At 56.8% G+C, this 18,066-nt stretch overlaps 1 protein-coding gene across 1 annotated transcript; it reads left to right on the forward strand.

The window, feature by feature from the left end:
- On the forward strand, positions 1-17,573 carry ETNK2 (ethanolamine kinase 2). Its single transcript, XM_086693891.1, has 8 exons — positions 1-401; positions 2,083-2,342; positions 5,549-5,671; positions 10,416-10,558; positions 11,379-11,462; positions 14,050-14,195; positions 15,634-15,707; positions 17,267-17,573. Exons 1-8 carry the CDS (start codon positions 144-146, stop codon positions 17,337-17,339), a joined length of 1,161 nt encoding a protein of 386 aa, XP_086550017.1. The 5' UTR covers positions 1-143; the 3' UTR covers positions 17,340-17,573.
- The last annotated feature ends 493 nt before the right edge of the window (positions 17,574-18,066 follow it).

Here is an 18,066-nt window from a genome sequence, read left to right on the forward strand (position 1 = left end):
TCGGGCGCAGATCCGAGCGGGCAGCGGGCTCCTGAGTCATGGACTTCCCTTGGCCCCTCCTCTACCACTCCCACCGCCGCGCCGGGCCCCCCCGCAGGGGCTAGCGCTCGCGCGGCGGCTCCGAGGGGGTGGGGCTGCTGGGAATGGCTGTGCCCCCTTCGGCTCCTCTGCCGTGCTCGCCCTTTTACCTGAGGCGGCAGGCGCCGTGCCCGCAGTGCTCATGGGGCATGGAGGAGAAGGCGGCGGCCGGCGCGGGCTGCCGGGAGCCGCCGGGCGCCCCGAGGGCCGCCGCCGTCCCTTGCTTCGGCATATCCGTGGACCAGGACGACATCCTCCCGGGCGCCCTGCGCCTCATCCAGGAGCTGCGGCCACATTGGAAGCCCGAGCAAGTTCGGACTAAGGTAGCCGAGCGGGCGCGGGGCCGGGCTGGGGCCCTGTCGGGGATGCGTGGACGTCTGTCCGTGCATCCTTCCGGGTGGCGCTTCCAGGGGCGCGCGGCTGCTGCGCAGGGCAGGGTTGCAATGGTGGTCCGGGCATGTATTTTGCTCCGTCTGTTCTGGTCCCTAAGCAGAGCCAGGCTCCCACCTCCCTCGGTCCCCACGCACACACACCCCCCCCCCCTCCTCCCGGGGCTCGCGGGCTGCCGGAGGTCCACCTGCCCACCGTCAGCTTGCTGCGCGCGAGGGCCCCACCCCCTGTCGCCGCGCGCGGGTGCCCCTCGCTGCCCAGAGGAACGCGCGCGGCCGGCACTGAAACCTGAGGAGGCAGGAACTTTTAAGGGACACCCCCCCCACATCCCCCCACCCCCCCACCCCACACAAACACACATCCCTGCCCCTTCTCCACCCGGCGGTGGGAGCAAAGTCTCCAGGTTCTGAGCGGTTCCTGCCGGTCCCTGGAGCCACCGTGCAGAATCCGGCTAGCCCGGAGCCCCCAGCGCCCCAGGCTCCGGCTCAGCACCCCCACACAGGGCGCCTCCCCACCCCCAGCTGGGCACATTCTCAGGGACACAGATGTGGGCAGAGCCTCCCACTGAGGAGCCTCAGGCAGACTCCCCAGCTGATCTGCATCCTCTGAAGAGTCTTCACCTGCCCACCCTCCCTCAGGCCCTCTGGGAGCCGCCTGTGGAGGGAGGAAGGCGTCCTGAGCGGGGCACCTGCAGCCAGTGCTGGAGGGGCAGGTCTTCCGGATGGGGAAAGGCCAGGATCCCAGACCAGCTGCAGAGGCTGACACCTCTTGGGGGAAGGGATGGGTGGGTAGCATTTTCAAAATAAAAGGCCCACTTGGGTTGTAAGACCCACAAGCCACCAGGTACGTCCCAGGTGAATTCCAGCACAGATTGAACAGGCTACCAGCCAGTCCCTCTTCTCCCTGCGCCTCACTTTCCCCAGCTAGAATTGGTTCACGTGTCCTCTAAAGCCCCATAAATTCCATGGTTCATTCCTTCTTGTCACCCTACCCCGAGAGTCTGTTCTCCCCAGCCCACGGCCTACCGTCTCTCCTGGTTTGGAGCTCAGAGGCCCCAAGGAGCTCTGACCACCAAAGCCCTGGGGTGGGTGTGGGTGCCAACTTCAGTACCTCCCGTGCCTCCGCTGCTGGATGGGGTGAGAGCAGCAGACAGCCCTCCGCCTGGCAGAGAGGCAGCCGGGTCGGAATGTACTCATCCCGGGCAGCTCCCGACCCTCCCTGGCCACATTCTGGTCCACAGAGGTTTCTTTCAGGGATGGGGGAGTAAATAGGGGGAGGGGGCTTCTACCCACCAAGGAGTGTGGGAGTTCCTCCACTGCCAAATCCCATCCACTAGAGGCAGACCCAGGAGAAGTGAGGCGGCCTGGGTTTTCTTTTTTGGTTTTGTGCTCGAACTCTTAAGTGTACCCCAAGCACCGAGGACAGAGTAAAGCATCAGGAACAGAAGGAACAATGCTGAGCTCTTGCTTAAGTGAGAGGGCTGAAGGATGGGGGCTTCTGTGCAGCTGTGCTCGGCATTCACATCATTCAAATGAGCACCTGGGCTGGGGAGCCTTGGGGCAAGCGCAGAGACCCTGCCCCATGCACCCTTGCGCTCCCCTCTCCCCCTGCTAGCGCTTCACCGATGGCATCACCAACAAGCTGGTGGCCTGCTACGTGGAGGAGGACATGGGGGACTGTGTGCTGGTCCGGGTGTACGGGGAGCGGACGGAGCTGCTGGTGGACCGGGAGAATGAGGTCAGGAACTTCCAGCTGCTGCGAGCACATGGCTGCGCCCCCAAACTCTACTGCACCTTCCAGAACGGGCTGTGCTACGAGTACATGCGGGGCATGGCCCTGGGGCCCGAGCACATCCGGGAGCCTCGGCTCTTCAGGTGAGAAGGTTGCCCCCGTGTACCCTTCATTTCTACTATTCCTCGCGCCTTGGGCTTTGAAATCCTTGGCCAGCTTCCTTGGTGTGGAGGGGAGTCCGTGATTGAGTCATAAGGTCTGTGAACTTCCTGAAACTGCAGAATGTGTGCGCGTTTTTGTGCATTGCTCTGCAGAGAGGGGCGGTAGCTTTGCATGGATTTTCGCGGGTGACTGCTTCTTGGGGGCGGCAAGTGAGAATTTGGTGAACCTGGTTCCCTAAGCGCAGCAGGGCTCTGCTTCCTGACCTCATGCCTCAGCTCTCTGCCCACCCCGTGTCTGACCTGGAAACATCTTGGAGCCTTGGAAATGAAATCTGAGCCAAATCCCCAGAGCGCCCAGGGTTTCCTGCCCCTCCCCTCCTGCCAGGGGCTCAGGCATGCTAGGAGAATGGGCCGTATCCAGGGTGAGCCTGGTTTAGCAGCCCAGAGAGACACCATCCCTCCCCTGTCTGAGCTTCTACCGGGTTCCCTGACAGAGCGGGAACGCAGGTTTGGGAAGCTGCCGAGGTTTCCTTACAGAGGTTCACAAGAACCCTTGACCCCCTGGGAGCCTCTCCCATTAAATGCCTGGATGTGCAGGACCCAGGAAATGGACTTAACCTTCAAGGCCCGTGGATGCCTCTGTAGGGTCTGGAAGGGGAGAGAACCAAGGAGGAGCCCATAGTGCCTTTTCTCTCCTCTAACCATTCTGGGCAGGGATGTGAGGCATCCCTGTGCCTCACAGGGGGGCATCCTCCCCCCTGTGCCACACCCGCGTGCAGAGTGCTCAGACTACGGCAAGGTCCCAGGCAGGGTGAGGTTGACTCCTGATACTGGGGACAGCAGCACATCACAGAGGTCTGCCTGGGATCTCTGAGATTAGTCCCATCCCACCCAAAGGGAAGGAGCCTTCCAAATACCAAGGGGGAAACAATAAAAACCCACCTAGGGACCAGACCAAGAAGTTTCTTTGCTTCCTCACCTTGTTACCCAGTTAACCCCAAGTAAGCGCACCTGGCCCTATTTGCGGAGAACCCCTGGCAGGCCCTCAAGGGACTTAGAAGGGACTCTGAGATGCCTTCCCCTCCAGTGCTCACTGCCTCTGGGGCTGGTCAGGCCCTGGGCTATTTACATCCCGGTGTATGTTTTAAATTTTTTTTTTTCAACGTTTTTTATTTATTTTTGGGACAGAGAGAGACAGAGCATGAACGGGGGAGGGGCAGAGAGAGAGGGAGACACAGAATCGGAAACAGGCTCCAGGCTCCGAGCCATCAGCCCAGAGCCTGACGCGGGTCTCGAACTCCCGGACCGCGAGATCGTGACCTGGCTGAAGTCGGACGCTTAACCGACTGCGCCACCCAGGCGCCCCGTACATCCCGGTGTATGTTTTATCTATATGTGTACGTGTCTGTCTGTCTGTAGGTAGGGGGACATACAGACCTGCACAGTGGTCTTCTCAGGCTCCGGCTGAGCACCCAGCCTGAAGATAGGAGGTCAGAGCAGGGTGAGGGCCTGGGGAATCCTGGCCTGGCTTCTCCCACCCTATCCTCCCAGCTCTCCTTCAGTCTTGTGTCCTCACCAGATCACTCCCAGTCTCGGGCCACCTCTGTGAGTCTGGTGCCGTGACTCATTCTCTCATGGAGACAAAGATCACTGTAGGGAAGATTGAAGGTGGATTTAGGTTCGGTAACAATCTTACATTTGGGAGAGAGCCAGAAATTGGGATAGGTGTAGGAGGTAGGCTCTTCCTTGATGATTTTCCAATCTTTCTAGAGTGAAGGTGGGTATCTGAGGAAGAGGCAAAGAGGGAAAGGCCTTTGGGAGCCACTTCCCCATGTTCTCCTGAACCCCCACCTCCTAACCTCTGCCTGCTGGGGCTTTGCAGCATAAAAATGCTGAGTGTTGAGGTTACTCTCATTGCTTCTCCAGACAACAGCCCTATTGATATTCAAGGAAAGGCTCTGTTCAGGCTCTAGTCGGAATCTTCCTTTGGGAAGGGAAGGCTAGGGTCTCAGGTCTGTTTCCCTGCCTTGCCTAAACCCTGGCCGGCTCCCTCCTGCCCCAGGGCCTCTAGCCTCTGAAAGCACAGCCTTCATCTCTCACCCACCCGGTGGCTGCCACGCCCCCTGCCCCCTCCACCCTTTAGGAGGTGGGAGCCTTGGGGGCTTCCGGAGGAGCCCCTAGACTGCCCTGTTATCCTGTTGGGTGATGGCCTGCCCCTTCCCAGGACCTGGCAAGGGGAGGGGTGCCCCTGGAATAGCTCAGTAACAAGGTTTCAAACAGCCAATGCCTTTGTTGTCTTTCCCAGTGATTATTATTCGAGCAACAGGCAGAGGCGAAGGAAGCTTGAATGTTGGAGGCTTGGCAGCCGGGTGGGGGGTGGGGCTCCAGAAGGGAGAGCTGGCAGAGGACTGGGGGAGCCCAGCTGGGATGCAGGGCCTCAGACGCTGGGGTCCTTATCAAGGCCCTCCCTCTCTGACCGGTCAGTCTTCCATCCACCCCCACCCTCTCCCAGCAGCCTTCCCCACCGCCCCCTCCTTCTTTCCCGGGACCTTGGATAATGTCCACAGGAGAACTTGAAAATAGAACGCTGGTTTGTTTTGCGTCCTTGGCACCCGGCCGCCAGCATCAACTCCCTGCCGCAGAGGAAGGGGCTGCCCTGGGCCGGCCTGCTCCCCTCCCCACCTTGGCCAGGCTGATAAGAGGCAGCCATTTCTTCCCTGCCTGGCATCACCACCCCCTGATCCCTCGGTGCCCTGCATTCACCTCCCCCCCCCCCCCACCAGGGCATGGATCAGAGTCCAAGGAGGGAGGAGGGCCAGTCCCCCCATCCCCAGGTGACCCCTCTGTCCCCAGGGGTTGCTGTGGGTACGTGACCCTGGGGGGGTGGGCAGGGTCATTGACCTGTGGCCAACGGCCCACTGTTTTGTCTTCCTGCTCCCTGAGGCAGCCCCAGCTCTGGTTCTGGAAAGGGTGCTGCCGGGCCAAAGGCCTTATCTCCTTTTCATGCCTTCTGCCCAGACTTGCCTTCTGCGGGAGCAAAAGCCCCTAAAAGATCTGTGATAGTTCCATACTCGGCCCTCTGGCTAGCCCCACCATGGACCCTGGAGGCCCCCTTCTGGTCAGGAGGGGCTGAGCTGGGATGGGCTTGCCCCATGCTGATACTGTACCCCTCCTGTTTTCTGCTGCAGGCTAATCGCCTTAGAAATGGCAAAGATTCACACCATCCACGCCAACGGCAGCCTGCCCAAGCCCACCCTCTGGCACAAGATGCACAATTATTTCACCCTCGTGAAGAACGAGATCAACCCCAGGTACAAAGAGCTGGGAGGGTTCGAGGCTGCTTCTGTCTCTGCCGCCTTAATGCAATCCCGCCTCCGTTCTTTAGGCTCCATCTGACCCCACCAGGAGGTTGAGGGGCTTCAGTCCTGACTGCTCTGTCTGTCTCCAAGCAGAGCTGAGCCGACTGACCAGATCTCAGGAACTCAGATCCCCAGCTTTACACCTAAGTGTTCATTTCTCCTTGAGTCTTCGGGTTGCGGTAGAGACCGGGGTTAGGGACTGTCTTCCCCTTTACTTAAAAGGAAACTGAGGCTCAGAGCTTTACCCAGTGTCAGGCTCGTCCCAGGCAGGGTTCTGTTTCCCAGCCCAGGGCCCTTTCTACCTAAGCAGACTCCTGAGCAACCAGTAGGGAGATCCCAGCCTCTGAGAACGGGGTGAGGCTGAGTTCATGATCAGTCAGAAGAACTCAGCTCATCAGTTGACAAGCCCTTGGGACATCAAGACTCCTGCTACTTGCCTGGATGCCTCTTGTCCCCATGTGCCTCTGGGGACCCTGCTTCCCACCTTATTCAAACTGACAGCTTGTAGTGTCTTCCCTGCTCTTTCCAAGGAAGGGGTGCTCCACTCATCCCCAACATTGCCTTTCCCCAGCTAAGACAGGGTTCCCAGACAGCAAGGGAGGCTCTCTGGCCAGCAACTTGGGAGTCCTTTTAGCCTCCAGGTACCTGGCTCCCCAACATACCCTCGAGTGCTGGAGTAGGCATGGGGAGTTGGAGAGAAGAGTGTCTCCCCTGCCCCCTCCAGGAAAAGGCAGTAGTGAGTCTCTGATCCCTCCATGTTCCCTGCTGGGTTGAACATCACCCTTGTTCCAGAGGTTCATGGGAGTAGGGTACAGAAGAGGTTTGGGGGGAAGGTATCTCCTTCCCTCCTCTAAGATGACAGGACAATAATTAACTCGATCCCGATCATGTGTCACACACACACACACACACACACACGCACGATTTTATCTGGATCCTCCCATTTAATGATTATCAAGCACTGCTTTAGGACTATTTGTTCAGGATGGCCCACATTCAGACCTTCTATGCCAAATGTTATCTCTGGGACAAGAGTCGCCTACCCCCTTAGGACTGAAACAGCACATGGAGAGCAGGATCCTGGGGTGTCTAAGTCAACAGGACCCTCTGGTCACATAACCCACCACTTTCATCTGACAGATGGAAAAACTGAGGTCTGGAGAAGGGGATGGGGCTTGTCCAAGGTCAGTGGCAGCTCAAGGGCTAGAGTCCAGTTGGGTGCTCGGGCATGACCCTTGCCACCTCAGCTTCCTTTGACTGTACTGTCACCGTGTAACCTTCAGGGGTGACCTTGTTCGGAGCAGAGTGGTCCCTGGAGAAAAACTGACCAACTACCTTTGCTCTTGTCGTACCTTTGACCTCGGGCAAATCAAGTTATTTAACTTCTCAGAGCCTCTTTTGGGGATGGTGCCTGCCCTAAACTGCCTGACCTATCCCACACGCGTGGTACTGAGCAGTGACCTGGACAAGACAGAGCTCTTGAGCTCCAGTCACAGGGTAATAACCCAGGTTTAGTCCTGCATTTCCCAAACGTTGACTGGGATTTTAAAACAACGAAAACCATGGCTGTGATATTGGCCCTGCCCTCAAGGAGCTTAGGAACCTTAGGAAGGAGCAAGGGTACATAGGACCTGCCTGTGCATAGCTACCAAAGAAGGCCGGGTGTATAATGCGTGCGGGGGTGGGAGAACCAGGGCAAGTTTTCTCGGCAGAGGTAGCGGGCAGAGCTGGGAAGGGAGGCCACTCGGGCTGGAGGAGATGGAGAAATATGCTTGGCTCATGGGTGACGAGTGGCTGAGGGTGGTTGGAGCAGGCCTTCAGGAGGGATCGGGAAGGGCTACGGGAGGTGGGGCTGCAGAGGTGGGTTGGAGCTAGACTGGAAGGGCCCTTCCATGCCAGGTTCAGGAGCCAGGATTTCATTTAGCAGCGGGAAGTCATTGAGCCAGGGACCACGACTGTGGTTTAGGAAGAAAGCCCTCCTGCGTTGTAAAGGACAGCATCAGGTGGGATTTGGGGAAGCGGGGATAGGGACTTGAGGGGGGCGGCCAGCTCGGGGAGTGTTGAAATTGAATGGGCAAGATCTGGAACTAGGGCTCCCCACGTTTGAGCATAGCATTCCCCTGGGCGCTTGCTAAACGTAGGTTCCCGGCCCTGGCTGACCTTGGTGATTGACTGGGAGGTCTTGCGTTAGACCCTAGAATTCTGCCTTTGCCAGGTTCCTCGGGTGATTCTGAGGCGGGGGATCAAGGAACCACATTTTTAGGAACATTGCCCTGGGGCAGCTTCATGGGGGGGAGGGGGGGATGGAAAATGGGGGGTGAGTCAGAGACTTGGAATAGATTTGATAGCCTTGGTATTTGGTTGGGCATAGAGGTGTCTGGGGTGGCTGGGACAATGGGGGCGGCAATCATTGCTTTGGGGGCATCAGGAGGAGATTTGGATGGGCTGAGTGCTATCAGGGCAAAGGTGATGGGCCAGGAAGCTCCAGCATATAGCCTACTGTGGGTACGTTTCCCCCCCACTGGATCCTGAAAGCTGAGGACACTTGGCAGGGAGCAGTTTTTTCATCAGGAGGAACCCCCAGGCTTCCCTGGGGGCCCTGCAGCCCCTGCGTCCCCCTCCTGCTGCCTCTAGGGGACAGTCTGCCTGAGGTGTGATGGTTTCTGTGATGCTCTGGTCATTACTGTTCTGCCAACCACGCAGCCTTGAAACAGTCTAGTGGTGTCCGGGCTAAAGGTAGCAAGGCTGGGGGAGTTTCAAGTTCTCAGGGGAGGGAAGCGGGGTGGCCAAGGGAGGCTGCCCAGGGAGATAGGAGGCCTGGATTGTTCCCACAGTAACCATCTGCGTGGCCTTGGGGTGGGTAAGGTGGGGGTCAGGCAGAGGTCAGAGCCTGGGCAGCAGGTATCTTAGATGTCAAAGATGTTTTTCAGGCTGAGACCTGGCCAAACCAAAGAAAGCCTCCTAATTCTTATCTTTAGATGGTCTTGGACCAAGGGAAAAAAAATCTTAAAAGGTATCTTCTTAAGGAGAGCCAAGATTGAAACGCATCTTATGCAGACCAGTCAACACAGATAAACTCCAGTGAGGATAAAGGAAGGCCTCCCCCAGATCACCCCCCATTAACAGATTCTTCTGGCCTTTGCCGGGCCTTTGCAGAGCCTCTGACGGGGGCACCGAGGCCCTCACGGTTAGGAGGTTCGACTTGACTTTGGATCCATGGACAGGCTGGGGATTGCCTCTCTTAGGTGAGGAGGAAGAGGGTTCAGCTGTGCAAGAGACTTCTGGAAGCTGGAGAGCCTCTGTCTTTCCATGAGCCTCAGTTTCCCCATAGAGTTGGCCTAGAGGCCTAAGATCCTCTTTAGTTTTGACCTTCTTGAAGCCTGCCATTTGTCCTTCTCCATGGGGACGGGGGGATGCCTGCTAAACACTCTTTGCCATGTTTCAGCCTCTGGACCGGGTGAGGGAGTGACGGGGCCTCCTTTGGGAGGATCAGGAGGACATATCCCATTCTCCTCCTCCTGCACATACTCTGGCCGCTCTGGATGAGAAAGCAAACAGGAGATACATGGAGATAGAACAGGAGATAAAACCCCAGCCTCCTCTCTTCCACCCACTGGTGGTTCTGGGGTTTCAAGGGCTGTGCTAACTATTTGGTTTTTCAGTGTGCACAGACCTGTGTGCTTCCTGGGGACCAAAGTTCAGAGCATCCCAGCACGGTGCGCCCTCACCAGTGAGGGCATGGCCTCTGTTACCAGCCCTGATCGACCCACTGGTTCACTTCTCCACGCGTGTTTCCTTCCGCAGTGGTGCGTCATGTGCTGCGGGTCGGGGCAGGGCACAGAGGAGGGGTGCCCTCCATCATCTCTGTTCCCGCCCTCAAGTTGCCCACGAATGCACAGTGTGGCCTGGGTCGAGGAAGCGCACGCTCGTACTTCCAGGCGGAAGGGACGAGTCACTGGGGAGCTACAGAGCGAGTGCTGGGTTGAAAGGCCCTAATGTTCCCTTGGTCTTATGGGAGTGAGCCCAAGACGCAGTTCGTTTGCTTTCTTAAGTGGGCCTGAGTGGTCTCTCTCTGAGCTGAGTAGCTAGGCTTTATGAGCTCTCTGGTCCTTTCCCCCTGTGACACCAGCCGCGGGAGAGGGAGGGGGACATACCAGGGCATACCTCTGCCTCCTCGAATGCCAGTGGGCCAGCCCCTCCACAGGGCCCTGTGACGCCTCCACAGACTGTCTAGTTTTAGGGAGCTACACCTTCCTCTAGGAATCTTCTAGCACGCTAAGACAGGCCTGTTTGCAGCTCTCCCCTCTGCCCTTGTTGTCTTAGTCTGGAATCATTGAATGCGGACGCTCATTCTCCCCTCCTGTCCTCTCTCTCTGCCTCCCTCCTTACCTTCCTATCCCTTCCACAAAGTAGCAGGGATGCCGTGGGCTCAGGCACTTCTATGCTTTGCGAAATGTTCTTATGCCCATGTTTTAATAAGCTTCTTAGGGTAACTACAGGAAGTCAGGCGATCAGGAAGCCCTAGTGCCATTTTACAGATGACAAAAGTGAGGGTCTGAAGGGTGAGCCATTTGTCCAGGGCCCCTCTGCGGTAAATGGTAGTGGTAAGGCCAGCGCTCAGGGCTCTTGAGGCCAAGTACCTACCTGTCTCCTATCAGCCCTCCCCTCACCGGCCACCTTTCTTACCACTGCCCAGCCTTTCTGCAGATGTCCCCAAGGTGGAGGTGTTGGAACGGGAGCTGGCCTGGCTGAAGGAGCACCTGTCCCAGTTGGATTCCCCTGTGGTGTTTTGTCACAATGACCTGCTCTGCAAGAACATCATCTATGACAGCACCAAAGGTACAGTTCTCTGGGTCTGTTTGGACAGCAGCAGGGCTCAGGCTGATCGAGCAGCTGCCTTCGAGGTTCTGTTCCTCAGACTGGCACTTGGACAAGCAAAAGGAGACCTTCTAGTTTAGATCTTAGGGTGATCTAAGAAAAGGGGGCGCCTGGATGGCTCTGTCGGTTAAGCATCTGACTTCGGCTCAGGTCATTGTCTTGTGGTTCGTGGGTTTGAGCCCCGCATCGGGCTCTCTGCTGTTAGCGAAGAGCCCACTTGGGATCCTCTGTCCCCGCCTCTCTCTACCCCTCCCCCACATGTGCTCTTTCTCCCTCAAAAATAAATGTTTAAAAAAAAAAGGAAAACAAATGTCCTCTTAGAAACCTCTGCCAAAAAAGAACTCAAAATCCTGGTTTGCAGAGGTCCTCAGTGTTAGGACACCTGAGCTATTCCTTCTGACCACATTTTGGGGTTCCAAGGACCTCTTGGATGGCCCAAGCCTTCATGGAGCCAGAACTTTCCTGTGTTCCTAATGAGAGCTCCACCCCTAGGAAGTACTTACCTTTATTTCTGGCCCTTAGCCATGCTGAGGACAGATGCCTTTAGATGAGCAGAGCGTGAGGGTCCCCCTGTGTGAGAGGGACAGCCAGAGGTAGGGGGAGGGCAGATGGACAAAGAAACAGCTTAGAAGATTACCGCCGAGGAGGGTGTGTTAGGCCGGGTTGCTGCAGAGGCCAGCGAGAGTCAGTGGGTGCATTCCAGAGGCCCGTGGAAACGTGCCCTGGCCCTGTTTCCCTGTCTCCTGGGACCAACTTTTATTGCCTCTCTTCTACCTTGTAGGCCATGTACGGTTCATTGACTATGAATACGCCGGCTACAACTACCAAGCTTTTGACATTGGCAACCATTTCAATGAGTTTGCAGGTAAGAAGGGTATTAATTACCATTTGGTCTTTGTCCAAGTTGCCTTCCTTATGAAGGAAGGCCAGGTCCAGGGTGAGCATGAGGGGGGGGGGGTTGTGTACTTGCTGGGTGGAGGCTTAACAGCCCCTGTCCTCCCAAATCTCACAACTCGTCTGGGGGAGGCACAGCCTGCCTGGAGGGAGCTCCAGATCTCATGGTGGGGGCCGGACCCACATACACAGAGCAGACCCCTGCCAGCCCATATGGCAGTTTGGTACAAATCAGGAAAATGTGCCCTCTGTGGGATCCCTGAGGATACTTGGCTTGGCGTGTGAGTTAGAAAAAAACCCCGGGGCACGTTGCTGGCTCAGTCAGTGGAGCGCGTGGCTCTGGATTTCGGGGTTGTGAGTTTGAGCCCCACATCGGGTGTAGAGGATTACTTAAAAATTTTTTTTTTAATCTTAAAAAAAACCACAAAAATAACTCCTTCCTCTGGGCAGACACAGCCCATGCCAGCTGGGCCAGCACAGGACAACCATAGTCTCTGCTTGCCTCCCTGCCCAAGCTTCCTGTTGCACAATTGTGAATAAGGATCCCGCTTGTGGATAAGGAGCAGAATAAGCTAGTGGCCTGATGAGAATAATCTAGGTGGAACTAGTTAAAAGTATACACTCTGCCACTTGACTGTCCAAGTTCAAATCCTAGCTTTGTTGCTTGCCCGCTGTGTGGTCCTTGGGCAGGTTACTTACCTTCTCTGTGCCTCTGTAAGGTGGAGCTATTATTAGTGCCTACTTCGTAGCATCAGTGTGAGATACACACACGAGTGTAGCACATACTAAGCATCATATTGGCATCGGCTGCTGATGTCAGGCAGGGAGGCCTTCCGGCGGCGAGGGGAGACCGGCGCAGGAATGGAGGCCGGGGGCGGGGGGTGTTTCGTAGGGGTGGCCGATTGTTCAGTAAAGGCACAGTGTGTACAATCGCATCATTTGTGTAAAGGGAGCGGGGTAGGTTTTGCCAGCTTGAGGGCTTAATTGTTAAACAGTTTGGGGCTAAAGAGGCAACTCGTGGATGGAGCTTGGGCCCTGGGGCTGGAGGGACATCACCAGGCTGACAGTGTGGGATGCATGGTGTGCTCAGCCCCTGTGGCTTAAGACAGGTGAGGCACACCCAGGCCATCTGTAAAGCTGCCACCTGGCCCAGCCTCAGCCACTCCCGGGCCCAATCCTGGCCCACCGTGCCCCTTCCATAGCCTCAGGTGACCAGGTCTGTCAAGCTCTGATTGCACCTGAGGCTGTGACTCCCTGGGGTGGCCACCAGCTGCATCTGGGAACCCAAGGGACCAGGGGGCCTCAGCTGGGCAGAGGAGCTACGCTGTGGGGTGTGGCACAGAGCAGAGGCTGGCACCGGCAGGGCCCTGGGCCTGTGAGTGTTCGGTTGCCAGACCCACTGGCCTTTCCAGAAGGGCGATCTCTTAAGCATTTTAAGCCCTCCTCACCCACCACACAGAGCAAAGTCCAGCTGGAATTTCTCCAAAGGGACAGATTGCATCCTGCTCCCAAGTTGAGAATGAAGGAGGCAGATCCTAGCATGGGGGAAGGAGGAGGGCGGGGAAGGAGACTGGGAGCCAGGCGGGGAGCTCCTGGGCTCTTGGGAGCAGGGAGACCCAGTACTGAAAGTAGGAGAGAAGAGTTGCAACCCTGAATTCACCTCTAACTGGCTCTGTGACCCGGCGCAGGTTTCTTCTCTCTGGGCCTTAGTTTCTACAACCGTGCAAGGAGCTTCTTTTCCAGCCATACTCTCGGGGCCCCAGAGACTGTGTTTCTCCAGGAATAGGAGAGAAGCTTGGGAAAGACAAGAAGGAAAGGAGAGGAAGAGACCATGGGGAAGGCGGCCGGGTCCTGGTCCTGTCTTAAACGAACCGCTGCTTTCTGTCCCAGCTCTGAAGCCAAGGCCTCTGCCACCGTGCCCAGGATATGGCTGGTGCGGATCGGGCTGGCAGCTTGAGGACTCAAGGAAGGGCAGGACCGGAAGGAATCGAAGCCATCTGGTTCCAAGTCCGGATGCATTTCCGAATCCTCTGGAGATTTGGAGGGGGGGGTGGGTGGGTAGAGATGCCTGGGAATCTGTTTCTACCAAGCTCTCTAGGTGATGTTTGTAGGTGGCCAGCTCAGCACTGGTGTAGGAAGCAGCGTCTGAGACGCCCAAAAGGAAGGGGCCTAGGCCAGTGGGAGGGGAGGTCTCGTGCAAGGTTAGTTAGCAACAGACCGAAGATGAGGATGCAGACGCGGTGCTGTGACCGAGCACCTCCTGTGGGCCCTAGTTCTGTAAAGGGCACCGGGTACAGTGATGCTGTCTTGGGTGGGGGTGGGGATGGGGGGGGGGGGTTCCCCGGCCCACCCAAGACGGTGTCTCTGTGCTTTCCTCCAGCCCACGGAAAGCTGCTCACATTAGCCAAGTTCGGTGGTCGAGAGGCTGTCTTCCTGGGCACAGCCCCTCGGGGCAAAGCACATGGAAGTGCTGAGGGGAGCAGGGAACATCTGAGCTGGAGGACCCCCCCCAGGTGGGCCCATCCCCCAGCAACCGCCTGCGGCACCTTCCCCATCAGGTGTGAATGAGGTCGATTACTGCCGGTACCCTGGGCGGGACACCCAGCTGCAGTGGCTGAGCTACTACCTACAGGCTCAAAAGGGGATGGCCGTGACCCCCAGGGAGGTGGAGAGGCTCTATGTGCAAGTCAACAAGTTTGCCCTGGTGAGTGCCTGAGCCCGGAAGAGGGCAGGGGAGGGCAGGGGAGGGCAGGGGAGGGAGGGGCCCACCCGCGGTTCCCACCCGGTCACAGCCTGTGGCGGAGGAAGCAGAGCCCGGGGTTAGGTGTGAGGTCCTGGGGCCCCAGCATATGATCCCGAACCCCACCTAGACGCCCTCTTGGGCATCCCCATCTTACCGAGATGCCCTGTCCCCCGCTTTTCCCTACCCCATCAGGTCTTTCTCTTCTTCCTAAGGAAAGACTTCCAAGAAAGATCCCAGCTTCCTATTTCAGCAGTTCTCTCTTTTCTTTCATGCTGCAGTTAAATGCTTGTGGTTTTTTTTTTTTTTTTTTCTTTGCCTTTGGAGAAGATAAGGAATGTCAGTTCTAATCCTCCTTGTTAACTACCTCTGCTGACTCAGAACTCTGTGTAAGCCTCTCCCGTCAGGCTCTTCCTGCTCACACGGTACTGAGCTGATGTTGAGTGGCATTTATCCAGGGTACCAGGTCTCCGTGGCGTGTGTCCAGGGGATTGCCAGCTAGGCTTAGTAATGCCAGCCATTGCATAAGCAAGAAGACAAGCCCACTGCTCCGGGTTTCCTAATACCTCAGGGGAGCTTAAGTAGAATCTTACCTGTCATTTTGGATTGCCTCCTGTTTCCCTCGTTGGCACAAAACTGATTCTCCATCAGGTTCTTCCTCTGAACTCTTCCACTTATGCCTTTCTCTTGCTACCATTTTTTAGTAATCATTTGTACTTGGTAATTGGTCTGTACCCACGGAAGGTCCTGCAAAGCGGAGGGAGGGGCTATATAGCCAACCCCAGAGGACATGGGGTGGGGGTAGGGGGCCCTGGCCTGGGATAGTAATGTCACTGCTGTGGCCTGGCCCCGAGGGTGCTTCTGGCCCTGGGGAGAGCAGTTGAATGCTTAGTCAAAGCCCAGACACAGGACCTTCTTGCTCACACATCACTCCTTTTCCAACCCAACCCACCTCCTGACAGAAGAGGGAAAGGGGTGAAGGACAGTTAAGGGGGTCTTTCCTGATGATCACGGGACTGAGCCTGTGATCTGGTGCAGGGGTTCATTTCATCCTGGATACCTTGGCCTTGAAGACCCCAGGAGACTCCCGCGGGCAGGGGAGAAGCCAGGGATGGCGTTGTCCAGGCTGGGGGACAAGCGAGGGCCCTGGAAGCACCACCCTGCCGACCCCTTCCTGGAGCAGTAGAATCGACTCCACCTTTTTCCCAAGGGTGCGAAGCCCCCAAACGCTGTCCAGTGACCTGACCTCCAAGATTTTCCCCTGACCTGTGCTGGGGAGACCCCATCGTGTCTCCGCCAGCAGCCTACTTCCGTGTCTCCCAGAGTGACTTTCCTCTAGCTGCGTGGGGTCCGTTACAGCAGTGGGTGACTGCCCTGCTGACTGACTCTGGTCTGTTTCCAGGCGTCTCACTTCTTCTGGGCACTCTGGGCCCTCATCCAGAACCAGTTCTCCACCATCGACTTTGACTTCCTCAGGTGAGTGCAGGGGCCAAGTTGGGGCGGCAGAGAGTGGGGGGGAAAGGAAAAGCTTGAGCCGAGGGCGTGGGGGCAGAGAACAGGCCAGAGAGAGCATCCAAAGTCCCGTCCTCTGGTCTGCTAACTTGCTCCCATTCCAGCCAGCCCGTAGCCGGTGAGGTCACCACTCTAGGGGAAACACATGAGCCGAGAGTACCACTCTGAAAGTGGAAGTTCTCGAACCCTCCCCTCGTGCCTGGTGGGAGACTGCTTTTCCTACTACATCCTACGACCTCTTCTACTGCCCCTGCTCTCCTGCCAGCGCTCGTAGCCACGGGGCCTGCTGCTGAATGGAACTGTCCATTCCGTAACGGAGGGGACAGAGTTCCAGAGAGTGGAGGTGGCTCAGTGAGGTCACTCAGGGTTTAGCGCTTACTGTGTGGGCTGTTGGACCTCCTTCCGTGATGTATTAGGGTCTGTACTGAAACCATACTTGGATCTTGACCGCTGGCTCTACCCTGTAAGGTACAGATGTCCCTAAGGACCGGGAGTCCTTTTTGTCCTCCATTCTGGTCCAGTCTTCTTGCCCTTTCCTCCCCCCACCTGGCTTCACAGGGTTCACAACAATTAGAGAAATGCAAAGCACAGCCACCGTGAGCTGTCACCTCACGCCCGTCAGGACAGCTGCTATCAAACAGAAAACCAGTGTTGGTGAGAACGCAGAAAATTGGAACCCTTGGGCCCTTCTGGGGGGAACGTAAAACCGTGCAGCTGCTGGAGAAAACCATGCTGTGCTTCCTTAAAACGTTAAAAATAGAGTTCCTGTGCAATCCAGCGTTCTCACCGCTGGGTACGTGGCCAGAATGGAAAGCAGGGTGTCAAAGAGATACCTGCACGCCCATGTTGATAGCATTATTCACAACAGCCAGGAGGCAGCCGTGGCTGGCTGAGTAGATAAACAAAATGTGGTATGCACCGACGATGGAATATTGCTCAGCCTCTTAAAGACAGGAAATCATGTCACGTGCTACAACGTATGACCTTTGAGGACATGGTACTAAGTGAAACAAGCCAGTCCCCAAAAGATCAATACCGTAGGATTCCACTTTCATGAAATAACTAAATTAGTTATTTAATAATAACTTAGGGGGCGCTCAGTCACTAGAGCCTGTGACTCTTGATCTCAGCGTTGTGTGTTCGAGCCCCAACTGTGCGGTGGAGTTTGCTTGAAATTTAAAAAAGAAACGGAGTGGAGGGGTGGTTGCCAGGGGCTGGGAGGAGGGGGATATGGGAAGTTGCTGCTTCATGGGTACAGCGTTTCAGTTTTGCAAAACGAGAAAGTCCCAGAGATCTGTTGCATAACAATATAAATGTACTTAACACTGCTGAACTCTTAAAAAAAAATTGGGGAAGAGCGGCTCCAGTCTAAGAAGAAAAATAAAATAGTTGAAGTAAAAAAAAAACCAAAACATCCGTCTGCCCTGGGGTTGAGCTGGTGAGACTTCCTTGTGGTGTGAGCGCCCCCAGTGGGGCCCGGTGGCTTTTCTTCTCACTCCAGGCTCCCTCTGGTCTCCTGGCAGGTACGCAGTGATCCGATTCCACCAGTACTTCAAGGTGAAGCCCCAGGTGTCAGCCTTGGAGATGCCAAAGTGACCAGCTTCCCCATCTCTCCCCTACCCATGCCTGGCAGGACCTGTGCTCCAGGGTTCACTTCTGCCCTGGGGTCCGCGCCCTCGGACAAGGTGGGAGAGGGGACAGGTGGGTGTCCAGGGCGAAGGCTCCGCCCCTGCCCCTGCCCCCAGTGGAAGCTGCTGGAGACCACATTCTTTTGTTGGGAGGGGCTGAGACGCCCCGGCTCTGGGGGGGTCCCCTTCACCTTGCCAGATTGGGGGGTGGTGGGGTGGGGAGATTGGGGAAGTGCCTGTAGTCGGCGGGGGGCCTGGACCACAACCACCCCTTGGGAAGCCCAGTATTCACGGCCTCGGGCCATGCTGGAATCTGGGCTGCCTTAGATGTGTCTTTGACCTTCCTGGCTTAGGGGAAAGGGGAAGGTGGGAGGGCTCCTTTCTACCTCCAGTGCCCTGAGCCTCCAGCCCATCTCCCCCTGCATGCCCCACGTGGGAGGTGCTGAACCCAAACCAGCATCATGCCATCTCTGACAGATGGATGTACATAGCTTGGGGGGATGGTCTAGAACTGGGTTTGACGGCTCCCCCCCAAGCCGCCTCATCTGAGATCCCTCCCTTTCTCCAAGCCAGATCCAGTCAAACAGCCCCTTCCCAGACCTCAGCCCCAGGACCTGTGCTCCCCTCCCTCACCCTTTTTGCTCCGTTGCTTGTGTTCGGTCCCTCTGCCACCCACCAGGAGGGAAGGCAAGGGA

Source organism: Puma concolor, chromosome E4, assembly GCF_028749965.1.
Source record: "Puma concolor isolate L17-30 chromosome E4, mPumCon1.1.hap2, whole genome shotgun sequence".
Lineage (NCBI taxonomy): Eukaryota > Metazoa > Chordata > Mammalia > Carnivora > Felidae > Puma > Puma concolor.